The following is a 25,967-nucleotide window of genomic DNA, read 5'->3' on the forward strand; positions in this document are numbered from 1 at the left end:
CTTTGATAAAATTTATATCTTGCCCACAAATTTTGTGAGACTTGTTACTAGGTACCTTAGAGTTTTTGTTGCTCAGATACCATTTCTCACTCATCAGGTAGGCTAAGATTAAAAAGGTTAATATTCTATACAGGTAATACCATGGGGAAACAGACATTTTTATCTTTTATTATTGCAAGTGTAAATTAATTCAACCTCTTTGGAGTACAATTTGTAATAGCTTTAAAGTTGTTTTTTTTTTTTAATTTTTTTTCAACGTTTTTTATTTATTTTTGGGACAGAGAGAGACAGAGCATGAACGGGGGAGGGGCAGAGAGAGAGGGAGACACAGAATCGGAAACAGGCTCCAGGCTCCGAGCCATCAGCCCAGAGCCTGACGCGGGGCTCGAACTCACGGACCGCGAGATCGCGACCTGGCTGAAGTCGGACGCTTAACCGACTGCGCCATCCAGGCGCCCCGCTTTAAAGTTTTTAATGCACATTTTATTTGGCCCAGAAATTCCACTTGCAAGAATTCACAAATAATATGCACACATATGTGAGATGTTGTGTGTGTAAGGATATGGAAGGCAGGATTATTATAAAAGCAAAAATTGGTAACAACCTATATGTGTATTGGTACAAGACCGGTTAAATTAACCACTGAATAGTTTATCCAGTCAGTGAAATACTATGTGGCTGTTAAATAAAATGAGGCAGCTTTATAATGTCCAAGATTTTTATTTTTTTTTTTCTTCTTCCTGCTTGCTTTAGGTTTAGTTGGCTGTTCGTTTTGCAGAATCCTAAAGTAGTAGGTTAGGTTATTGATTTGAAATTTTTCTTCTCTTTTTCTCTTAATTTTTTTAATGTTTATTTATTTTTGAGAGACAGAAAGAGACAGAGTGCAAGTGGGAAAGGGGCAGAGAGAGAGGGAAACAGAATCCGAAGCAGACTCCAGGCTCCTAGCTGTCAGCACAGAGCCCAATGTGGGGCTCGAACTCACAGACCGTGAGATCATGATCTGAGCTGAAGTCGGATGCTTAACCGACTGAGCCACCCAGGTGTCCCTCTTCTCTTTTAATATAGGCAATTACAGCTATAAATTCCCCTCTATGTAGCTTTAGCTACATCCCATAAGTGTTGGTATGTTTTATCTTCATTTTCATTTATTTTAAATTATTTTCTAATTTCTCATACGATTTCCTATTTGACCCATTGGATGTTAAGGAGTACATTGTTCAGTTTCCCATATTTGTAAATTTCTAAATTTCTTTCTGCTATTGATTGTAATTGGTTGGAGAACATATTTTGTACGATTTCAATACTTTTAAATTTATTGAGGCTCATTTTATGGTTTACCATGTGTTCTATTGTGGAGAATGTTCTATGTGCACTTGAGAAGAGCGTGGGCTTTGTGACTGATGAGTAAAGAACAGAGCCACCTCTTAAAATTCCTTTCATCTCTTCTCCTACTGTTGTTTTCTGTAGTTATTTCCGGGCATCTCATCCTCCAAACTTGACATCTCTCACTCTCATGCCCAGTCCGTTGGGCTTTCTTCACGTTTTCCCTTTTCTCCTGTCTCACCTCTTTATTAGACGGATCGACTTAGCCTCTTTCATGGTGGATCCCCCTCCTCCGCCCCTTTCTTCTCTTTATTCTCCACTTTTCCCATCATTCAGATTCTCCCAGACCAAACTAGAACCTGAGAACTGACCAACACGAGAATCCATTTCTCTTCCCCATGCCTCTCTAGTTCAGTGTCTCTCTATCCATTTTCCTAAAACTGCAACACAAAAAGTCCAGGACCTGGGTTGATAAGGAGAAAGCTCTCCCTATGATCAGAATTCTCCATGTGGTTAAAATGAGCTGATGAAGACAAAAATTTTCCTTCTAAACCCACCTTCCATGGATCAAGACCCAGTGGGAGGGTCATGGCAGGATCAACTTCCTCCCTCAAGGTCACCTGCTGAAGCTCCTTCTTAGTTCTGTCTATATGTCACAGAACTGAAGGCAGGGCTTTGAGAGTGACAGCCTCAAAGCTGGAACCAGTTTGGCTTTAATTCATTATTGACACACTACTAAAAAGCCCTTTGGAAATTACAGCACCAGCAGGTGCCAAGCATGCAAGATCCCACGCAGCTTTCTAAGATCTTACAGCCTGTGGATGGGTGGAGAGATAATCGCACTTTCGTTGTTCATCAACAGGCCTGGAGAAACGTCAGGCCTTTACATTTTATTTTGTTTTCTTCATATTTACCCAAATATTTGTACACATCTCTATGATTACTCCCAGCAAAGTATGTGGCTGTAATTGCTTGTGGACCTCTCTTACTGACCATATCTTATTCATTTTTTTATCCTTCGTGCCAGGCACCTTGCCTGGCACATAATGAATATTCAGTAATGTTTTCAGAATGAATGGAGGCAACATAATAATAAATACACCCAGTAGGGTTTCACAGTGCTTTTCCAAAAGAGTAATTATAAGTACTGCAAACCTCATATATTGGTCACTTGACTCATCTTCTCTCTCCGAAATCCACATCGACCCCGGTGCATTTATTCTTCCAAGTACTCTCAAAAGTTTAGCAGCATCTTTAATCCCTTCAGCCCCAGTTCAAGTCAGTGTAATTATCTGCAAAGTCTATCCCACATGTATTCTACAAATGCATATGCACGCCCGCAGACGCACGCGCGCGTGCACACACACACACACACACACAAGCTACACATTTTCAAATTTGGGTATTGAGGGTGGTGCATTCACCCTGCTTTTTACACCAGGACAGAAAGTAGACCTTTGCTTTCAGAATTAGAGGAATAACGAAAGACAGAGACACGTTGTTCTCCTAGATCTCAGGCCTTCAAAGCACCTGGGGCTCAAATGGCGGGATAACTGGTGTGTTTGCTCTTCATAATTTCTTCTGTGCCCTAGGCCTTTCCCCATTCTGGCAAGTGGCACCTTGGGGAGAAGAGGATGGCACTGAAGAATGTTGCTTGCAAAGAATTAAATGCTTGGCTTTGGAAGTCTAATAGGCTAAATAGGGACAGAAACCCAAAAAATGGAAGAACACCTGAAGAGTATCAACAGTGCCTCCCTGTTCTGTACAAGAGCCAAAGGTCCCCAAAGTACAGTCTGCTGAGAGTAGATCGTGGCATCAGTAGCGACCGATTTCACCCAGAGAGGGCTCATGTGGCAGGTCTGAGGGTGGTTACGAGAATCTTGGTCCCCATTCAGAAGGACAGGAGAGTCATCGGCAGCTGAAAAGATGGAAAAAATAAGAAGAGGCTCTTCTGGAGTGTTCTCACAACATGAAGCCAAAATGCACACCAACTGAATTTGTATGGAGTCACTTGCCTGGTACATTGCTGCTGGGAGCTGGCAGGAGCTGTCTGAAGTCTTGTTTCTGGGCTCAGCACGATGTTGATTTGGGTCATGGCCATTGCCCAAGTCTAGGCTTCCCCAGGCAGGCAGAGTCAGTGCTGTCACTCCCCCACCTATCCAGATGGATCCACAGGGGATAAGCTTAGTGTTCGTGATCTCCCTCCCTGTCTGCCCCTGGCTGGTATCACTGAGCAGCCTGCCGAGCAGCAGGGGGAATTTTCTGAATACTTAGGAGAACAGCTGTTGCCTTAAAAGAAATACATAATCATGACCTGAAAACAAAATAACGGGATCTTTTTAAAAAAAATTTTTTAGTGGAATTGGGTGATTAGAATGAATTCCAAAGTACTGTTAGGGTCACTGGGATTAGTTAATCTAGTATATCTAAACTAAAAAATTAGTTGTTTTTTTTTTAAGACAGTCTGACTTTACAATATCAGGCATGGCCTTTACCCTTCAACATATTTTTCCAGGCATAATATAGAATATGCTGAAGAATGTTTCACTCCTTTAAGGACTTCAGATCTAATAAAGTGCTGATTACATAGGTATCCATTTTATTGCATAGACTTCAGATCAGGAAATGTGTCATAGTTAGACTTACATAAAATGAACAGAAATAATCTTGCAGAATACTATAGGAAGTTGTTTCTTTCAGCAATTACTTTCCTCTACAACCAGGAAGAAAAGAAATAAAGTCTTTATGCTGGTTGGCATCTCTTTCTTAGTTTGGATTCCGCTAAAAGAACTTGGATGTAGGTAGTTTATGTGGGGAGAGAAACAGGAAGTCCAAGCAAGGGGATGGCGAGAATGAGACAAAGAAGGGAGAACATGGACAAAGGGCGTATTGATAAGCAGACTGCCACTGGGGACAACTGGGACCTCAATCCTGCTAGGAATTCTCTAATGAATTGTGGAAGTCATATCTCAGAATAGTTTCTCTGAGCTTATTCAGTATTATCCACCAATTTCCTTTCCTTAATGACGGAAATTGCTCCGGTAGTTAAATCCCTAACTTTCCTGCCTCACTCTGCATGAAGGGTGAGCAAGCTCCCTGATGTTGGAGAGACTCTCAGATGGGCAGGGAGATGTGGGCACTGTGGTAAGCTCTCTGCACGAACAGCTAGTGTCCATCTGCAGCTGTGGTTGAACTCAGAGCAAGGCCAAGTGGGTCTAGTGTAGTCAATCAACCATGGCTGCTCAAATCTCTTGGGGAATTAAAAATAAAATTATATATATATATATATATATATATATATATATATATATATATATATTTGTTGTTGTTGTTGTTTGTTTGTTTGTTTGAATCCACTAGGCCAGGAGAGGAAATATTGAAGGGAAGGGAAAGCAAAGAGACCTTGGATCCTGATGGGTTCCTAAAAAGTGCCCTAAGCCCCTCCTCTAAGCCAATTCTCAAGGCAGAAAGTACATGCGGAGGTAAATGACAGAAGCCCCACATAGAGAGGACCAGTGTCCCCATGCTCAGGTACTGTCCAGGGTGATGGTAATTTTCCAGAATCCTCTTCGACCAGCACAGAGCAGGAGCGGGAGAGCAGGAGAAAATTCTTACATAGGTTTAGGCTGGTGGGTGTGAGGCAGTCTCAGAGAGTTCCCCGGGCCCCCCAAAAAGAGTGGTGTGGCTGGGCCTTGGGAAGACTGTGACCCAAGGAAGCCTTGTGTTTGGAGAACAAGTGGATTCAGCAGAACCTCTGTAGGGAAGTTTCTAGAGGCCAGATGGGAACGGGGCCCTTTCAGGGGACTCTGGCATAGATAAATGACAATGACGAGGACAGGCGTGCTCCCTCTCAATGCCTGGGCCCTGTGTAGCACCCACAACCTAGACTCTGCCCTGGGGAGAGGAAGGGGATGAAAAAAATGTGAACTTTCTGAGACTGGTTTATGTGTAAAGGCTGGATGGGTGTTTTTATTTTTGTTGTAAATAAACTCATGAACCCACACTGAGGAGAATGTGTCCTTGCACATCTGAGTCTGTGACCCGGGATTTGTACACACAAAACTGAGCTCCCTTACTTCCCCTTCATGCCCAAGAAGCATATGTCCCAGGCCAGGGAGAAAGAGAGAAGCAACCTGAGTTTGGATTTCTTCTTTGTCATGTTAAGGGAGATGTATTCTTTATTTTTAAAAATTTTTTATTTGAATTGAAGTAGAATGACACAATATTATATTCATTTTAGGTAAACAGCATAGTGCTTTGACAATTATATACATTGAGGAAGAAACTTTTTTTTGAGAGAGAGAGCAAGCAAGCGGGATTGGGGGGCAGCAAGGGAGGGAGACAGAATCCCAAGCTGAGAGCGCAGAGCCTGACGTGGGGCTCGAACTCACACCGTGAGATCATGACCTGAGCCGAAGTCAAGAGTTGGATGCTTAACTCACCAAGCTTCCCAGGTGCCCTGAGGGAGATACATTCTTTGTGAGAGAACTCTCCATCCTTAGCTGACATCAGAAGCATCTGGAAGGCCTGTTAAAACACAGATGCCTGGGCCCACCCACATCAACTCTAGCTCAGTGTGTCTGAGAAGGGCCTAAGAGGGGTCTATATTCTTGGTCACTCTTGCATTTGAAGATGACCCTGCTGGTGGTGGTTGGGCACAGAGGGGTGGCTTACAGGCATCAAGGATGCCACTCCTCCCTGTGTAAACCTGCTCTCTGTCAGTGCTTGTCATGGTGGCCTTGACACACAACCTAACCACTGGTGATGCTCTTTTCCAGTACAATCCATGCACAAGGAAAGCCAAGCCAAATGGGTTACAGCAGAGAACCAGGAGTGCGGTGGGGTTGGCCACCTCAGGCCCGGTTCCGTCAGGTGGTCTGAGGGAAGGGGGGAGGTGGGGCTGGCATGGCCTCCCACTTCTTTTCTCCCCTCTCTTAGGCTGAACATTGGGACCCGTCCCAGGCTGTCACCTTATTCTCAATGCTGCGTTCAGTGTACATCAGGTCTCATCTTCAAGAGCCATGAACTTGACGCGTGTTGCTGAGCGGGCACCGCGCTGCTTGTGGGAGAGACGAAGATGGAGGGACCGGTAACAGGGGGGCCAAAAAAGCAAACAGCCATCACCATGTGTGATAACGAAGTAAAGCAGAGGACGCACCTTGGGGAACTATCTTCTCATCCTGTTTCTTGCTCTTCTCTTCACCTCAGGTTCAGATGGGAATCCGAATGGTGACCAGACATACCCCTGTTGACGACATCTTGAATCACCTGGGCCAGGTCCCCTGTTACAAGGCACAGTGTTTACTAGCGGATGCCCACTGTGAATCTCTCAGTCTCTGACTTGTTCAGGCACTTTAACCTGCTACGAAACTGAACTGAAAACTCAACTTTTTTCTAGGCAAATAGCAGTCTTTTCTAGACTAAAGGCGCTGTGTCCTATGAGAAAAGCCAGGGAGAGGGAGAGCTGAGGGAAGGAAAAGGTGGGCGGGCAAAAGGAACTATATCAGTTTCCGGAGCTGGTATCGCAAAGCACCGCAGACCGGGTGGTGCTTAAACGACAGACATCCATTTTCTCACAGTCTGGAGGCTGAAGTCGGAAATCAAGGTGTCGGAGACTTGGTTCTCTCTGGGGCTGTGAGGGGGACCCTGTCCCATGCCCCTCCCCCAGCTGCTGGTGGCTCGCCGGCAATCTTTGGTGTCCCTCGGTGCATCACTCTGATCTCTGCCTTCCTCTTCACATCTTCACCCTGTGTGCGCCTCTGTCCAAACCTCTCCTTGCATAAGGACATCGGTAATGGTGAATTGGGGTTCACCTTCATGACCTCATCGTACTTGATCATCTGCAAAGACCCTGTTTCCAAATAAGGTCGTATTCCCAGGTACCCATGTATAGGACTTCAACCTCTTTTGAGGGGACACAGTTCAACCCATAATAGGAATACAGGTGAGAAAGAGAAGAGAGAGATAATGGGGGACAGGGCCTATGGGACTGTGTCCAGCCCTTCCTCCTCTAACTAGACCTGGACAGGGGCAGGGTAGCCCCTGAGGCTCTGGGAAGTGACAGAAGGGATGTCCCTCAGGGAAGTCCCATTTCTTTCTCTTTTTTTTTAAGTTTATTTATTTATTATTTCAATTTTTAATGTTTTATTTTACTTATCTTTGAGAGACAGAGCATAAGCAGGGGAAGGGCAGAGAGAGAGAGGGAGACACAGAATCCGAAGCAGGCTCCAGGCTCTGAGCTGTCAGCACAGAGTCTGACATAGGGCTTGAACCTGTGAACCGTGAGATCATGAGCTGAGCCGAAGTCGGACACTCAACCAACAGAACCACCCAGGCATCCCTATTTATTATTTTAGTAATCACCACACCCAGTGGGGGCTTGAACACATGACCCCCAGATCAAGAGTCACATGCTTTTCCGACCAAGCCAACCAGGCTGAGAGGAATAAGGTGGAGGCTAAAAGGACTTTATGTTGTGTTTGGAGATCCATGGCTTGCTTGCTTTTGTTTTGAGTGGAAGACACAGAGAAGAAAATTCCAGCTGCATGAAGACAGAAGCTAAGTGCCAGCGTTGTAGACTGAAGATGCATGGCTGATATCTGGGTGCTAAAGGGGGGCTCCTTTAGCTGGTACAAGCAGCAAAGTAACACCCCTGTGAGCCAGGGGCTGGGATGGGCCAGGAAGGCCTGCTGCTCCCTCTACTTGGGGTGGCTCTGTCCACGGGGGGATGTACATGGGAATTTTATTTCCTTCTGGGCAGACTGAAAGTATCACCCCATGATTATGGGCTGTGTGGAACCTTTTAGGGCTGATCCATATCCCAGAGTCTCAGAGGACACACAGACCTCACTTGAGTTGAATCAGAATAGCTACAGCATCGTCCCTGTATTCATTCGACAAATATTTATTAAGTGCTTACGCTCTGCCAGATACAGTCTCTGGGGAAACAGCAGTGAACAAACTGATAGAACAGCTCTCCTTGTGGAGCCCACCTCTTATGGAGGTGGGATGGGGGCATAGACAACAAAGAGCCAAGTGTCTTACTTATCAGTTGTTGGGAAGAGCTCCAGAGACTCTCAAAGAAAGCGAGGCAAGAGGACAGAGAACACCATGGGTAAGATGGAGGGCTTCCGCTGTGAAACGGTGGGGAAAAAACACAAAAGCGAGTAAATGAGCCTTATGGCTGGTTTCTGGGGAAAAAGCAGTCAAGCAAAGGACGGGCCAGGTAAAGGCCCCGAGGAGGCATGATGTGGCTGACGAGTTTGAAACCAATGTTGCCGCAGAGGGTAGGGGAGGGTGTTCTGCCCTGAGGCTGGAGACTGTGCCTACCTTGTTCTCTGAAAGTCCCCTGGAATCATCCTTGTGAGCCTCAAAATGTACCAGAAATTCTAAATTACATCTTCCAGAGTGCCTGTGTCTTGAACCTGAAAGCCATACAACTCTCACCCCAGCCTACCCTGATGTGGGATTCGGAAAGCACGGTCCAATCCAGCAATCCCTAACTGCTGTCCATCGGGACACTATGCTAGCCTATTAGGAACAATCACATATAACCCACCATGTCACCTCTGACTCTGAAAGGCTTCAGGGGAAACACACACACACACACTCACGCACACTCACACACGCTCTAGAAGAAGCAACAGAATCAAAAGGAAAAGCATTTTTTTTCCATGAGATGTTTAAGCTCACATTCCAAGATCAAAATCAAAACAGAAACAACAAGCAATTCATTTCAGGAATTCCCCAGTGGCGTTCCTCCCCCCACTCCACTCCTGATTACTGGGAAGGCTGGGCCGTTCTGCAGCCATCAGAAGAAATGCGGAGTTAGTCACCCTTGATCAGCTATTCGGGCCAGAAGCTCAGGAACTCTGAGCATGCTGGCGTCCACTCTGTCTCCCATCTACGTCTCGCGCTCCGTGACCTTGGATCTCATGGCTTCAGACACCATCCCTGTGAAGTTTTACCACCTGCAAGCCAGACCTCTCCCTTCACCTCCAGCTATTGCATGTCCCACTGCCTACTCTCCATGTCCCCTTGACTGTCTAGAAGACATCTCAAACTTCACATGGCCCAAGGAGCCACTGCCATTCATCCCCTTCTACCAACTCCTGGTCTCCCACATCTCGGCCGATGGCAACTCTACTCTTCCAACTACCAGACTTGAAAGCTTGAAAATCATCCTTGACTCCTTTCTTTCTCTGACACTGGATATCAGTTCATCAGCACCTGCTGTAGGTTCTTCCTGAAAATATACCCAGAAGCCGGGGCGCCTGGGTGGCCCAGTTGGTTGAGCATCTGACTCAATTTCAAATCACGTCATGATCTCTTGATTTGCAGGATCAAGCCCTGGGTCAGGCTCTGTGCTGACGGTTCAGAGCCTGCTTGGGATTCTCTCTCTCTCTCTCTCTCTCTCTCTCTCTCTGCCCCTCCCCTCTCTCTCCCCCTCTCTCTGCCCCTCTCCCACTCTCCCTCCCTCTCTCTCTCTCAAAATAAATAAATAAACATTTAAAAAATATGTCCAGTAGTTGCCTACTCCACACCCCCTCCACTGATGCCACTTTGGTCCACACCCTCATCGTTTCTCACTGCAATAATGTTAGCCTGACTTGACTCCCTGCTTCTGCCCTTTGCTCCCCCAGTCTGATTCCAACACAGCAGCCAGAGTGATCCCATTTAAATCTGAGTCAATTGTGTCTGTCCTCCGCTCACAACCCTCCAAGGGCTCACATCTTACTCAGAGGAAAGAAGAGAAGCCAAAATTCCTACGATGCACTCTGATGTCCCGTAGGATCCCCCCTCACCTCCTGCCCCCACCTTACCTCTTTCGTCCTGTTTTCCATCCCACTCTGCCCTCCTCATTCTGCTCCTGCCACACTGGTTCTCTCTGCTCCTCCAAAGGCCTGGCACGTGCTTGCCACAGGACCTTCACATTTGCTATGCCCCCTGCCCCAAATGCTCATCCTCACATCACTGCCTGCCCCTCCTTCTCACACAGATGCTAGCTCTTCTGTGAAGCCTCCCCTCACCACTCAGTGTCCCCTGTCAGTCCCCAGCTCATGCTCTCCAGCCCCTTTCCCTGCTTTACTTTTCTCCTTCACCCGTATCACCCCTGACCCACTGCCTTTCTGAATTAATTCTCTGTCTGCCTCTCCCACTAGAAGGTAAACTCCATGAGGCACAAATTTTGGTGCTTTATTCATTGCTGGACTCCCAGTCCCGGAATAGTTTTGGCACATAGTAGGTGCGCGTCAACATCTGTTGGTTGGATGAAGGAGGTTTTACAACTGAAGGAACACTCCTCACCGGATGCCCCTGCTTAGTGGCCAGTGCCTTCAGATGCTTTGGTGGCAGGAGGGGCATACAGGAGCGTCTCCCCCCCCCCCAGCTTCCGTCATTTTCAGAGGGACAAGGACAGTGGTCCTCAGCAAGGAGGGAGAGTCCAGCCTAACTTCACACATCGCCTGTGGGAGGCTGAGGGTACAAATAGACAGCTGTTTGCATCTATGCCACAGGCACAGGCTTTCTGAAACCAGGAGGGAGTACTATTTCCTTCCCCTGTGGGTGGGGGAAAGAAGTATGAACTATGAACTATGAACGAGATTCAGATCTGAACTTCTGGGATGTTCCTGTTTGGGTTTGGTCCTAGCAGTGACGGTTTATATTTTGCCCTGGAGCTGTGCGCTGCGGGATTGTGCAAAGCCCCGGGAACAGTGAGGGCATTAGGACCAGGAGCGAGGCTTGGCTTGGCTGGGGCTGCGTCTGGCAGAGGGCTCTCAGCTGAGCGCAGAGCTATGTGTGAAAGGAAATCAGGCGCTGCCTGCCGGCTTCACATCTGTTGATCTGACCTGACTTGAAGCGTCCAAAGGAGGACCACTGTCAGCGCTGCTGGACTGAGGACCCACCAGCTGCCTCTCCAGACATCGCCTAGCAACCTGACCATTCATGCAAGGGGGGAGACGAAACACGTGGGACTAAACACCTGAGCAGAATGGAATAATTTTTTTTTTCCTTAGGAGAAAAAGGGGGTAAAAGGGGCCAAACAATTCAATTTGAAGTCCCTGTGAATGGGCTCTCAGAAGGCAATACAGAAATCCACTCAGAGAGGTCCCGTGGCTTTCTGATTATAAGTGGAAGTCAGTCTTACACATGCTGTTGGCAAATGTCAGATGGGAAAAAAAGGAGCAGGTTAAGTGACCAGCAAAAAACTTCCAGGTGGAACTAGGAAGCCAGGTTCTCCTGCAAGCCCGAAGGAACCTGGAGCAGGAGGAGGACGCGAACGTGAATATGACCTGTTGCATATGGCAAGTTCCAGCAACATGCTCCTAAGGAAGCGATGCAGGCATGGGCCGTGCAGACTGCAATTCCTGCTGCTCTTACTGATGCTGGGATGCGTGCTGCTGATGGTGGCCATGCTGCACCCTCCCCCGCACGCCCCGCACCACGCGGTCACAGTCCTGGCCACCCAACACAGCCCAGGTGCTGGGTATCGCCTGGACTTCGGGGAATCCCAGGAATGGGTGCTGGAGGCCGAGGATGAGGGCCAAGAGTACAGCCCCCTGGAGGGCCTGCCCCCCTTTATCTCACTGCGGGAGGATCAGCTCCTGGTGGCCGTGGCCTCACCCAGGGCCAGAAGGAACAAGACCCAGGGCAGGAAAGGTGGCAGCTACCGGCTCATCAGACAGCCGAGCAGAAGGCAGGATGAGGAGGCCCCAGAGAGGGACTGGGGGGCCGAGGAGGAAGATGGGGAGGTATCTGAAGATGAGCTGACCCCACTCAGCCTGGAGGAGGCGCTCAGTGCCCGCATCCCCCTGCAGAGGGCGCTGCCCGAGGTACGGCATCCACTGTAAGTAAGGCCCTGGCTTCCCCTTCCCCCAGGTACTGAGGCATCATCAACAGACCCAGGAATGCCAACTTTCTGCCACCGGCTGTCCTTAGGGCAGCAGTTCCCAAGGTGTGGTCCCTGGACCAGCCGCAGCAGCATAACCTGGGGACTTGTTAGAAACGCAGAGTCTCAGACCGCATCCCAGACCCACTGAGTGAGAAACTCTGATTTAACCAGCCCTGCAGGTGAGGAAAAGGGGAGCTCTTACTGGTTCTTCCCTTCCCCATCCTGGTTCTAGTCCTTCTGTCTCAGGACTATCAGGTCAAACAGCTTTATCCATATACCACACAGGAGCTTGGGGCAGATGTTCTCCAACCCACCTTCCAGTTCTAACACCCCGCCTCCAGGACGTTTTGATATTATGATTGTTGTTAGGGTTTGTTTTCGTTTCGGGTCAAAGTAACAATCGCAGCTAACATTTACGTGACTCCTTCCATGTGCCTGATTTTAATCTAAGAGCTGTTCGTCTATCAGTCCTTACAAGATGAGTGCTATTATTACCATCAGGCTTATTTTACAGGTATGAAAACAAGGCACAGAGAGGCTGAGTAACTTGCCCACCGTCACACAGCTAGCAGGTGCCAAGGCAGGGATTTGAATCCAGGAAGGAAGAAGCTCCAGTGTGCCTGAACTGCCACCCCATTAGACTTAAGGGGACAGTACCAGTGCGCAGGAGCTAGAATGCGGTGGTGCTGCAGCCTGACCTGGCGGGGTAGCCCCACCCCCGGAAGCCAAGCTGGAGAGTGCATCCAGGCTATACCCAGGAGATGCTGAGCTCCCCTTGTGCATCCCCTGTCCTCCCCCTCCCTTACTGTGGCTGGCTGCAGAGGAGGGCCCCAGTCGGGCATCCGTGGCCGGTGCGACTGGTTAGCTCTGGGAAAACCCTTCCCTGTAAGCCACTGCTCTTCCTAGAGCCCAGAGTGCTTCTCACGAAGCAAACCCACGTTCAGACCTTCCGAGTGCGTGGATCCATCTAGAGCCGCGGTCAAGAGCAAGACAGTGTACTCCTCTGATCCCTGGTGGGGTTCCTGTCGGTCTGGCCGCTTGGCAGTCACCCTCGGGGTCAAAGCCAAACGGTCGCTGACGTATTGGTTTGATCGATGCCGGGGTCCCTGCCACGCACACAGGAAGCGAGTGATTGCCGAATGAGTGAACGTACTGTTCTCAAAGTCTTTGGATACATCTTTCTCTTTGGCCTAAGACAAAAATGAGTATCTTCATTTTGCTGATAAGAAGCATTGCCTCAAGCAAGAGGGTCTCTGGCCACCCAGAGGCGTGTATGTGTGTCTCTGCATTATGCAAGTGCGTTGTGACTATGAAGTTCTGTGGGTACGTTGCATATAGTTGTGCGTGAGTGTGTCGTACACGCACTGTATCGTGTGTGGCGAATGGATGCTACGTACGTGTGCTGCGTGTAGTACGTGCGCGTAGTGGATTACGTGGTGCCCGCGTGCCTAGTACCCGCGTGCGTTGCGGTGTGAGTTGTGCACGTGTAATCACACGTGCACGTGTGTGTGGATGTGTCCGTGTCCTTATGCGCGTGTGCACATTGATAGGTGCAGTGGCGTGTGTGGTACACGCGTGATTGCGTATGTTTCGCCCTGGTGTGACGCGCGCACGTGTGTTGTGATTTGGCTTTTGTTGTGTATGCGTTTTTGCGGGACGTGTGTGCATGTATGTTGTGTTGTGCCCGGGCTACGTGTGTTTGATGTGCCTGTGTGAGTGTGCGACTCGCATGTGTGGTATAAACGCCTTGTTAGAGTTGTACACGGGTAGGTGTGCTGTGTGTGCTATTCGTGCAGCGCGAAGCGCACAGGCGTTGTGTGTGCGTGTGGTGCACGTAGGTTAGAAAGGCGTTGGGCGAGTTGTACGTGTGTGTGTGCAAGTGTGTTGTGTGTGTTATGCTTCTGGTGTGAAGAGCCTGGTAGGTGTTGCGCGCCTGCGCCGTGAGTGTGGGCACATTTTGTGTCACGTGTGCGACGTGCACTGACATCGCGTGCGCACCACTTCAGTGGTCACTGCTTCAAGCCAGGGTGACCACCTCGGCTCAGTTTGTCTCGGTCTCCCCGGACTGGGACGCCTCCCGGTCCCTGGCAAACCTGGACGGTTGGTCTCCCCGCCCCATACTTCCCTCCCCTTGCCCCGGTTCTAACGACAGCCATCGGCTCTGTCTAGAGGTGTGTGGCGCCCTCTGCTGGTCGCAGCTGCTCCCTGCAGCCTGTGCGGTCTGGGCCTTGGCCCCCAGCCTCTCCTCTACCCTCTGCAGTTCAGGTGCTGGGTGTCTCTTCTGGCCCCTCTCAGGACATACAAGGGATCCTCTGCAAACTGAGGCAACAAGCCCCCACTGTCCCTCCAGGGTGACAGGACTCTCCTACTGTCAGCGCTTTAAAACCAGGCCAAAATTCAGCTTATAAAAGAACGGCCATATATTAAGCACCTACTCTGTGCAAGTCCTGCTCTGCTTTCCCACCAGGGTTGGGAGAACTCTGGAGACCCCAGTCCCTCTGCCTTCTGCTGGAGTGTGCCAAGCACCACCCACCCCAGGGCTTTGCGCAAGCCTGTCCCAACTTGGGCTAGTCCCGCGCGCCCTTCGTGCACCGAAACCTCTAGACCAGCCCTGGCCTTTGCTCATCACCCCCATCCAGGCCACAGGCTTTTTTCTGAGTACCCCCGGGGTCACTGCTGGAGGTCATTTTGAAAAGGGGCATGCCAGGAAGTTAGTAATAATGTAGGACCAAGACAGAGAAAAAAGTCAGTGTAAAAGGTCAAAAGGCAAACTCTGGAAAGAAAGGTAAAATTACGGTGAACTTTTATCTGAGCACTTACTATGTGCTAGGAACCCTGCTAAGTGGTTTTCATTCACTTAATTTTCCTAATGAACCCATAAGCTGGATACCATTAATATTTCCATTTTACAGATGTGTAAACTGAGAAACAGAAAGGTGAAGGGACTGGGGCCAGGTTATCTGACCAGGTGTGTCTGACACCAAAGTCATGTTCTTTCTGTTTGTTTGTTTTGTTTTGTTATTCTCAAGTTAGATAACATACAGTGTGATACAGTGTGGCCTTGGCTTTAGGAGTAGAATCCAACGATTCATCATTTACATACAACACCCAGTGCTCATTACAAGTGCCCTTCTTAATGCCCATCACCCATTTTCCCCACCCTCCCACCCTGTCAACCCTCTGTTCTTTGTATTAAAATTTTTTTAATGTTTATTTATACTTGAGGGAGGGAGAGAGACAAAGTGTGAATGGGGGCGGGTGGTCAGAGAGAGAGGGAGACAGAATCTGAAACAGGCTCCGGGCTCTGAGCTGTCAGCACAGAGCCCTATGCGGGGCTCAAACCCACAAGCCATGAGATCATGACCTGAGCCAAAGTCGGACGCTTAACTGACTGAGCCACACAGGTGCCCTGTTCTCTGTATTTCGGAGTCTCTTATGGCTTGCCTCCTTCTCTGTTTTTATCTTATTTTTCCTTTCCTTCCTCTATGATCATCTGCTAAGTTTCTCAAATTCCACATCTGAGTGAAATCATACGATATCTGTCTTTCTCTGGCTGCAAAGCCATGTTCTTAACCACCACGTTGTACTTTCTGGGCAAGTCACTTAGGCTAGAAGAATTTCAAGTTTTCCACAAATTAGGGAGAGCTCACACTGGTCCTCAGGGAGACACGGAGGAGGATGTCTGTCACAGCATCCTTGGTGGCACTGAAGAGTTGGAAACCACCTGGACACGTCACGAGTGGGCACCAGGGAAGCTGGGCACAGCCCAGAGACACGGCGGGACGTAGAAGCAACAGACTCGGTGCACAATACCCGGTGGAGGGAGACCTTCAAGTACCATGCTGAGTGACACAAGTAAGGCGCAGAAAAGGGGTCCATAGCACGACATCACTGGGGAAATGTGAACTCCATGCGTGCTGACCAATGCATTCTTTACAAGAACAGAGGAAGCTCCGGGGAGTGGCTGTGTTGTGTGGAGGGCTGGGTCCTGGGGCAGGCGCGGGAATAGCGAATGAATATATAGAGGAAGTAAAGAGAGGGGCCCACATGGGAGCCCCAGACTGAAGACTAGGACTGACTCGGCGCCTCAAAGCTGCTCTCACAGAGGGGGTCGGGGAGGAGCAGGCCTTGCCCTTCAGCCTCCTGTGGCACAACAGCTTTCAAGGCTCTTCCGAGCCCAGCTCTCCTTGATCATCCTGGGGCCTAGCGTAGGGCAACGACTGCCCGCATCAAAGAGGCTCCTGACGGAGAAAGCGCTCTGTAATCTGGTCTAGGCAGTGGCTCTCAAACCTGAGTTCACATGGGACCACTGAGAGGGCTTGCTATAATGCAGCTTCCTGGCCTCCTCTCCTACAGTACCTGACTCAAGGGTCAAGGGTGGGGCCCAAGAATTTGGTTTCGACAAGTTTCCTGGGAGACGTTCATGCTGCTGATGTGTGGGCACTCTTTGTATCTAACAGGTTGGACAGAGCCATGCTTCTCAGACTTTCAAGTGTATGCAAACCCCTTGCCCCGGGGAATCTCATTAAAATGCACAGTCTAATGTAGTAGGCTAGGGGTTCCACCCAAGATGCTACACTTCTATCAAGCTCCCAGTTGGTACCGGTGTTGTTGGTCCACAGGCCACGTTTTTGAGCAGCAAGGGGCTTTATCGCTGGTTTGCCAAGTATGTACTTGTGGATTCCCCCACATTGCTTGTTAAAAATGTAGATTTTCAGACCACTTTTCTAGAGACTCCCCATAGTTCTGATTTGGAATGCAGTGATCTGAATTTTAAAAAGCTGATGTTAGTTTGGGGAACCACTGATGCAGACAATGAGCAGAGAGGTAGTAGAGCTCTGGAAGATTCCACAGAGAAGGGAGTCGCGGGATTGGAAAATAGAAAAGAGAAGTAGTGAGCCACACAGTCCCCTTCATGACCTGGAGTTTTGTACTTAAATATAAATGTCAGCTCGGCTATTGCTGGCTCTGTGCTACCTACCTACTCGCATCAGTTTATAACTTGGGTTCATATTTTGGCCCGTGTTAGCCTGGTTTATATACCCGCAACTGTGACTAACTCACATGCCCAAAGAACAGGAAACCTGGGGCCGAAACCCGGCCCCATCTCTTACTGTGTGACCTTGTATAATCACTCAGCCTCTCTAAGCCTCAGTTTCCTCAACTGTAAAATGTAGATAAAATAACACCCTTGCATGGGGTTGTAGGTTAAATGAGATAAAATGTTGATGATCTCACCCGCCGCCCGCGCCCCGGAATTCAAGTCCAAACAGAAGTTGTCCTTATCATATTCTGGAGTATAGGGTCTAGGAGTGAATTGAAAGATGGAGAAAAGCCAGAGCAGGCAGCTGTGGACATCACGTCATTGTCCTTTCTCTGATCAAAGAGTTATTTTCTACCCCGTGGGCTGCTAAATCATCACTCACTTGGTGGCACACTGGAAGCCCCTGGTAAGTGTTACAAACGACCCATACTGGGGTCCCACTACCAGGGATTCTTATTTAGTTGGTCTGGGGAGGGGCCTGGGCCTCCCCAGGTAGTTCTGATGCGCAGCCGGGGCTGAGAAGCAACGCTGTGGGGCACCAGGTGGGCAATGGCATTTCACAGGCAGTGGGAAGACATAGGAAGGGGTATCCTCCGCTTCGTTCCCTCCCTCCCGCCCAGAGGCCGCTTTGGCAGCAGCTCTATTTTGTCAAGGAGAAGGTGGTGGTGCAGTCTACCTTCCGGTCAGGTCAGTCGAGTTCCAGGCAGGCAGGGAGCCACTCCAGCATGTCTCCCCACCCCTATGTTGGCCCTGACACCTGGGCTACAAAAGTGAGAGAAGACGGCTGGCAGGGCACCAATAAATCGGAGTGAGTAGGTGCGGCCCTGCAGTGGGGGCTTGCAGGGGAGAGCAGGAAGGAGCAGCCTGGGGCAAACACCTGGTGCTGGAACTCAGCTTATCTACCCCCCCACTCAGGAAAGGAGGGAAGACAACCCAGTGTGGTGAGTAGGCGTGCTTGTTCTGGCGCCCGGCCAGCCAGGTCACAAGGGGAACTCACAAGTACCAAGCTTTCAGCCCTCAAGCCCAGTGTAGCCAGGGCTGGGAGCCGTGCGTCCCCAGATCTCCACCCATCCTCAGTGCCTGTGGTGTAGACAAGGCTGAGTATAACCCTTTGAGATCACGGGGCGCCTGGGTGGCTCAGTCAGTTGAGCGTCCGACTTCGGCTTAGGTCATGGCCTCGCGGTTTGAGATTCATGAGTTCAAGCCCCGGTCGGGCTCTGTGCCGACAGCTTGGGAGCCTGGAGCCTGCTTCGAATTCTGTGTCTCCCTCTCTCTCTGCCCCTCCCATGCTCACACTCTGTCTCCCTCTCTCTCAAAAATAAATAAACATAAAAAAAAAATGTAACCCCTTGAGATCAAATGTGCCCGTGGTAGCCAATGCAGTAGAGTCTTGCTTTGTGCTTCGGGTTAGGCTTGGGGATTAGATCAGAGGTGGTCAACCTGCATCTTATCTTGTTTAATTCTTAAGGAAACTGCTATTTCCGCTGAAAGTATGGCCCTCAGACCTGCAGCATCAAAAATGCAGACTTTCAAGCCCCACTCAGACCTACTAGATGAAAATCTCTATTTTTAACAAGATCTCTAGCTGATTTATATTCATGTCAGAGCTTGAGAAATGCTGATGAGGCCAATGGTTCACAGCCCTACCTGCACATTGGAATCAGCTGCAGAATTTTATAAATCATCACACCCAGGCTCCACCCCAGACCAACCAATTAGATACAATTCGCGGGGACTCTCCTAAGTGATTCTAATGTGCAGCCAGGCTGAGAACTCCTGCCAAGGCCCTTTTAGGTGAAAAGGAGCAGAAACACTGGTGTTACTGCAGGTGGTGGGGTTCCTGCAGTTTGCACAGGAAGTGAGGAACAGGGACAGTCCAGGGAGGACTGCAGGGGGTATAGGAGGAGGACAGGAAAGACACTCACGAGCCATGGTACTTCTAGGGCTCAGTCTTCCTGATGTCCTCCAGCAGCTGGCGTCCCTGGAGCCTGCTCATATCGCCCTCATGGCCACTTACTTGCTGGTGTCTCATCACTAACAACCATTGTCCTCTACTCAAGCTCTGGTCTGGAGGCCCAGCAGCATCGGGATCACCTGAGATGCAGAACCTCAGGCCCCACCCAGACCTCCTAGATCCAAATCTGCATTCATGGAGATGCCCTGGTGGTACAGGTGCAGGTTAACGTGTGAGAGGCACTGGGCTACCTCTTGGCTTCTGCTGCCTCACCTTTGACTTACTGCCTGTCCTATGACCTGCTACCAACTGCTGATCCTCTCTGTATGTCTGAATATCAAACTCCTTGAGACAGAGGATCTGGAAGTTTCACTTGGCCATTATTTGGGGGAGGCTATGCCTGTTGGGGGAAACTACTGTGCCAGGATGCTTCATAGGCTCTGGTCAGTGTTCAGACCAGCAACTACCTGTCAGTGCCCACTTTTAGTCCAGGGCTGAGGAGCCAGAATCAGAGCAAAGCTAAGGATGCCTGGAGCCCCTAGAAGGAGGCTGTGAGGCTTCTGAGGACCCTACAAAGAGACTGTGTGCCCCTTGTATGACTTCTCTCTAACTCTGGGGAATGATAGGCTGGCAGCATTAGCCTTACCCACAGGCTCCAGCCTGAACATACTTCCCTCTCATTCATAGGAACACTGTCCATCCCTCACAGGATCATCCCCAGGCCGTGTCCCAGCCCTTGTGTCTCCAGGCATGGCTTGGAAACTGGTGTTCCCAAGATGAGCCCCATTAACTACAGACAAAATGTACTAAACATTAGGATTTTCACAGATTGTGGAGAACTGAGTCTACGGTTATTACCCTCCCATTTATATAGACAACCAGTCTATATACTCCTTGTGAGCAAGAACAGTGTCTACCTTCATTCACTGAACAAATGATTATTTAGCAACTATCAAAGGTGAGAAGGTGAGCAGGACCCCGCCCCAAACCCAAGGAGCTTGGGGTGAGTTGAGGGATACAGATAAGCAACCAGGTTGTTACATCGCTGGGCTCAGGGCAGCGATATGGAAACTCGTCTGCGTGGGGGACTTCTGCTGATTTGGTAGAAGCTGGAGGTCAGTAACCCCAAGACAGAAAACCCAGCAGAAAGCTTTCTACCCTGGCCAGGTGAGGAAAGGGTGGGGGCGGTGTTTGTGCCACAGCCAGGCCATCTGGCGCAAAGCTGTGACTCATCCTCTCCAGAATCATCATCCAAATGCATTTTCTGAGTTCACAGGGGACCCTGGAGCTGCATGCAGAGAGGGCATGCATCTGTGTATAAAGCCAGACCCGGACTCCCCTGATCTTGGAGTGTGAAGATATGAAACTAACTTGTATTCAGCAGCTCTCTAGAGCCAGGACGATCCCTTTAATCCAAGAAGTTCCCCTGGGCTATTGAAAAGTAACAGCATCCTTGTGTTGACTAATTAGGGGATGTAAATAGCAGAACCAGGATTCAAAGCCGAGTTGATTGGATTCCAAAGCCCTTGGTCTTTCCTTCCCCACTGCTGCCACTCAGAAGATGGACACATGAGGTCAGGTGAGCTTTTCATGTATACGAACTGAGATAGTAAAATATCCACCAGATATATGGTTGAAGAACAAAGAACGTAACCCTATTAGCTAATAAGAAGAATGTGCATTTCTTCCTTTTCACAACTACCTGTCACATTTGGATACTGCTCTGCAATGTCCGAAAGCTGTTTCTATGCGCCGCCCCACTGATTCCCCCCAACAGAGCCATGGCACAGATAGAGCAGGAAGAATGTGCATCCCCACTCGACAGAAAGGATGCGAGACGTGGGCAGGTGAAGTGACTTGCCCGGGGCCACTTGCATGGACCATTTACCTTTTGCTCACTTGTTTGTTTACCTACCTACCTTCATCCCTCAAAGGATTTAAAAATACATCATAAAATAGAAAATCGCTATTAATATGATGTTAATCAAGATAAGGGGAAATATACTTTGGAACACCTTCCTTCAGTTACTGGTATACACCAAGCTCCTTTTTACCTCTAGGCCTTAGCAGACGCTATGACACCTGTCAGGAACACTGTTCCCCACCCACACACCTTCCTTCAACTGCCTCCTACCCACCCTTCAGGTCTTGCCTGTCATCTCACTGCTGCCCCACTCCCTGAGGATCTCCTTGGAGCACTTGCTACAGTGGTTAAATAATTATTTGGTCATCCGCTTAATAGGATGTAAGCTCCATGACACCAGAGACTATCTTAGCTTGGGTTCCTCCAAAGCAAACCCTGAGACAAGCATTTGTTTTGCAGATGATGTCAGGGAGCACCGGTAGGGGACTGGCAACGTGGAGCAGAAAATAGGACAGCAACGAAAGGTGTGTTTTCAAGGCAGTTACCTCGGTGGTTAACTAGAGCTAGAGCTCGGCCTGCGGGGGAATCTGGGAGAGGCTGTGGCACACGCAGCTCCATGTGTTAGACCTCCTTAGGGTCAGGGGTTGCTGGGTATTAATATGCCAACTCTTTCTCATCGCTGGCTGAGGACAGCTGTCAGGGACGGGTGGGAGGTTAATTCTCCAGCTCTTCAGCCCTGCTTGAGGAGAGCATCTCCAGCAGTCAGAGAAAGCCCTCACACGATTGGAAGGCAGGCTGTTCTGTACTATATTGATAGGGCCGAAGGGGATATGGCTGGGCCATCACAATTCTGCTTCAACGATCTTATCTATTTTAGTCCTCATGCATATAAGCTTGTCAGTAAATATCTGTTAAACCACCAGTTGGACGATGGAAGGTCAGGATCAAAGAGAAAATTAAAATGAAGACAGACAATCCGTAGAACCGTCTCGGTGACTAAATATCCTATTTCCTTACTCTGAGCTTCCTGGCAGCCAAACTGAGAAAGGAAACACCTTAGATATATCATGATCCTTATTGCTCATGAGGAGAAAACATACCAAGTCCTCAGAGGAAGAAAAGTGCCTTTTCCCGACACTTCTGCCTGAAAGGAATTTGCCTTCAAAGCTGCGTAGAGGGAATAGTCAGTGATAGAGGACACGACAGCCTCAACAGTTTCCCTCTGTAATGCAAAGCAGGTTTCATAAACCTGATGAAAGCTGAGAGAATGATGCCAAGCATGACTCCACATAAGCACATTTCTAAGGCAGCCAAGACAGTGCTTTCTGAGGACCTTAACGAATCAGTGTAGACAGCCCAGAACATGTGAAGGAATCAATGGATTGCGTATTCTTCAGATAACCCTCCATCATTGTCACTTTGATCCGGACAGTGGGACCCAAGCCTCATGACTCTGAATCCAGAACATTCTGTCAGCACTTTCGTCAAAAATAGCGATATCTATACTGGTTAAGAGCATTAGGTGTAGAGTCAGACTGGCCATCTGCTATCTGCTGTGTAACTTAGGCTCTCTGGGCTCTAGTTTCCTCATCTTTAAAATGGGAATATGAACCCATTATCTAGTGCTGCACACACACCACCTCAAAATTCCATGGCTTAAAAAAACAGATAAACTGAACTTCATGAAAATTAAAAGTGTTGTGCTTCAAGACAGCGAAAATACAACCCAAGAATGGGAGAAAATATTTACAAATCTAATAAGGGGTTTGTTTCAGAATACATAAAGAACCCTTACAACTCAGCAAAATGACACCTAATTTAGAAATAGGCAAAGATTTCCAGAAGCCTGGGTGGCTCAGTCAGTTAAGCATCTGACTTTGGCTCAGGTCATGATCTCACGACTTGTGAGTTTGAACCCACATCGGGCTCTGTGTTGACAGCTGGGAGCTTGGAGCCTGCTTCAGATTCTGTCTCCGTCTATATCTGCCTCTTCCCCACTCACACACTGTCAATTATCTCTCTCTCTCTCTCTCTCAAATATAAATAAAAATTTATATTTAAAAAATAGGAAAAGATTTGAACAGGTATTACTCCAAGGAATACATGGAAATGGCCAAAAAACACATGAAAAGATGTTCAAGCCATTAGTTAGCAGGGAAACACAAATGAAAACCACAGTAGATACCACTTCACCCCCCACTGGAATGGCTAAAATAAAAAAGACAGACAATGACAAGTGCTGACAAGGATGTGAAGAGGTTGAAATCCTCACACATTGCTGCTGGGGTTGCAAAGTGGTGCAGCTGCTTTGGAAAATAGTCTGGCAGCTCCTCAAAACGCTTAACGGTTACCACATGACTCGGAAATGCCAATCCTGGGTATACAACCAAGAGAACTGAAAACATAGTTCATATGTTCCCAAAAACTTGTTTGATGAGTTCATAACAACTTGTGCATGAATTTTCATTGCAGCGTTATTCAAAACAACCGAAAATGGAAACAAATGCCCATCAGCTGACAAACAGATAAATAAAACGAGGTGTATTCAAACAACGAATATTATTTGGCAGTAAAAAAGAGTGACATACTAATACACGCTACAACATGATGAACCTTGAGAACATTATGCTAAGTGAAAGAAGCCAGTCACAAAAGGCCACGTACTGTGTGATTCCATTCATACGTATAAAGTGTCCAGAGTAGGGAAGTCTATAGAGACAGAAAGTACATTAGTGTTTGCCTGGGGCTGGCATGGATGACAGAGGGATGGGGAGTAACTGCTAATGGGTAATGGGTTTCTTTTGGGGTGATGAAAATATTCTGGGGGGGCACCTGGGTGGATCAGTTGGTTAAGCGTCCAACTTCGGTTCGGGCCATGATCTCGCGGTTCATGAGTTTGAGCCCTGCATCTGGCTCTCTGCTGTCAACACTGAGCCTGTTTCAGACCCTCTGCACCCCCCTGTCCTTCTGCCCCTCCCCGCTCATGTTTTTTTCCTCTCTCTCTCTCAAAAATAAGAAAGAAATATTTTTAAAAATCTAAAAATAAAATATTCTGAAATTAGATAGCAGTAGTAGATGAACAGGTTTGTGAAGATACTAGAAACCACTGAATTGTATACTTTTTTAAGGGTGGATTTTATGAGGTGTGAATTACGTCTCAATGCAATCATTACTTCAAAACACTAGTAGCTTAAAACGATAACCATTTACCCATGATTCTATAATTAGGCTGGACTGAGCTGGGCATTTCTTCTGCCAGCCCCACCTGGGGTCCTTCCTGTGGTTGCTGTCCTCTGGAGGCTAACTGGGACTGAGCGATCCAAGATGGCCTCACTCACGTACCTGGCAGCCGATGCTGGTTGTCTTCTGGGGAAACTCAGCTTTTCTCCAAGTGGCCTCTCACCCTCTGTTAGAGTAGATAGCCTTCCTGGCATTGCAGTTTATGGCAGCCAGCAGAAGCGGCAAGGCCCCTGGGAACCTAATCTTGAGAGAACATCACTTCCAGTACATTCTATCCATCAGAAAAAATCACAAGACCAGCTAGGTTCGGGGGGTGGAGAAATAGGTTGCACTTCTCAGTGAGAAAAGCGGCACAGTCACGTCTCAAAGGAACATGCATGTGAGGGTGGACAGAATTATGGTGACCATCTCTGCACACGTGAAAAGACCTATTTCAAAATGCACTTGGGAGGATTAGATGTGATAACGCATGTATTTAGCACAGCACCTGGTACACAGGAAGAGAAGACTCATTAAGTGGTGGCTATAAGGAATATTAATAAGACACTGCAATATCACATGGTCCACCCTAATTTCCCCAGTCCCCCATTGTAGACAATGAGAGAACAGAGTGTAGACGACAAAGCTGGAAATGTCTTTAGACACTGTGCAGTGAGTGAACTCCTCCCTCATCAGATATGGAAACTGGGCCCCAGAGAAGAGACAGACCTGCTCAAAGTCCCTTATTTCCCTTCCTCACAGGGGATTCGGAAGTCTGAGCACGACATAGGTCTTCTTCAGTGCACACGGCACATGCTCTCTGACACCTCGTCTCACACTCTTCCCTCCAGACCAGTACCCCGGCTCGGGCTCTAATCATAGCGCTTGCTGACTCCAAGCACGAGGGTCTTAGAGGGAAAAGAAGCACCGAAGGCAAATTGTTGCCTGGGATGAAGGACAGGAGTCACAGGAGTCAGGGGTAACTCAGATGTCACCAAATGACAGTTCACAAGTTGTATCCTGTCACAGACATGTGGTTTGGCCACAGTTGTTTTTGTTTAAGATTTTATTTGTAAGTAATCTCTATACCCAACATGGGGCTTGAACCCACAGCTCTGAGATCAAGAGTCATATACTCTACTGACTGAGCCAGCTAGGCCATAGTCTTTTTTTTTTTTAATATTGGAAGAGTGACCAATATTTAAAAATTGACAGATTTGGGGCACCTGGGTGGCTTAGTCGGTTGAGTGTCTAACTCTTGATTTCAGCTCAGGTCATGATCCCAGTGTCATGGGATTGAGCTCTGTGTCGGGCTCCATGCTGATCATGGAGCCTGCTTGGGGTTCTTTCTCTCTCCCTCTTCCCCTCTCCTCCTCTTGCTCTCTCTCTCCTTCTCTCAAAAATTAAAAAAAAATTTTTTAACATTTATTTACTTGAGACAGAGACAGCACAAGCAGGGGAGGGACAGAGAGAGAGGGAGACACAGAATCCAAAACAGGCTCCAGGCTCTGAACTGTCAGCACAGAGCCAGACGCGGGGCTCAAACTCATGACTGCAAGATCATGACCTGAGCCGAAGTCGGACACTCAACTGACTGAGCCACGCAGGTATCCCTCAAAAAAAATTTTTTTTTAATCAAACCAAGAGATTTCCCATAAATAATTCAGGTTTA

General features: G+C 48.4%; 1 protein-coding gene across 1 annotated transcript in view; it reads left to right on the forward strand.

Moving 5' to 3' along the window:
• Positions 1-9,785: 9,785 nt before the first annotated feature.
• Positions 9,786-25,967, forward strand: part of GALNT15 (polypeptide N-acetylgalactosaminyltransferase 15) — a 47,471-nt gene continuing 31,289 nt past the window's right edge. Inside the window, exon 1 of the mRNA XM_049629850.1 lies at positions 9,786-12,169. Coding sequence (XP_049485807.1) covers positions 11,625-12,169 — 545 coding nt within the window. The 5' untranslated portion in view covers positions 9,786-11,624. The remainder of the gene's footprint in view (positions 12,170-25,967) is intronic.

The sequence above is a fragment of the Panthera uncia genome, chromosome C2 (genome assembly GCF_023721935.1).
Source record: "Panthera uncia isolate 11264 chromosome C2, Puncia_PCG_1.0, whole genome shotgun sequence".
NCBI lineage: Eukaryota > Metazoa > Chordata > Mammalia > Carnivora > Felidae > Panthera > Panthera uncia.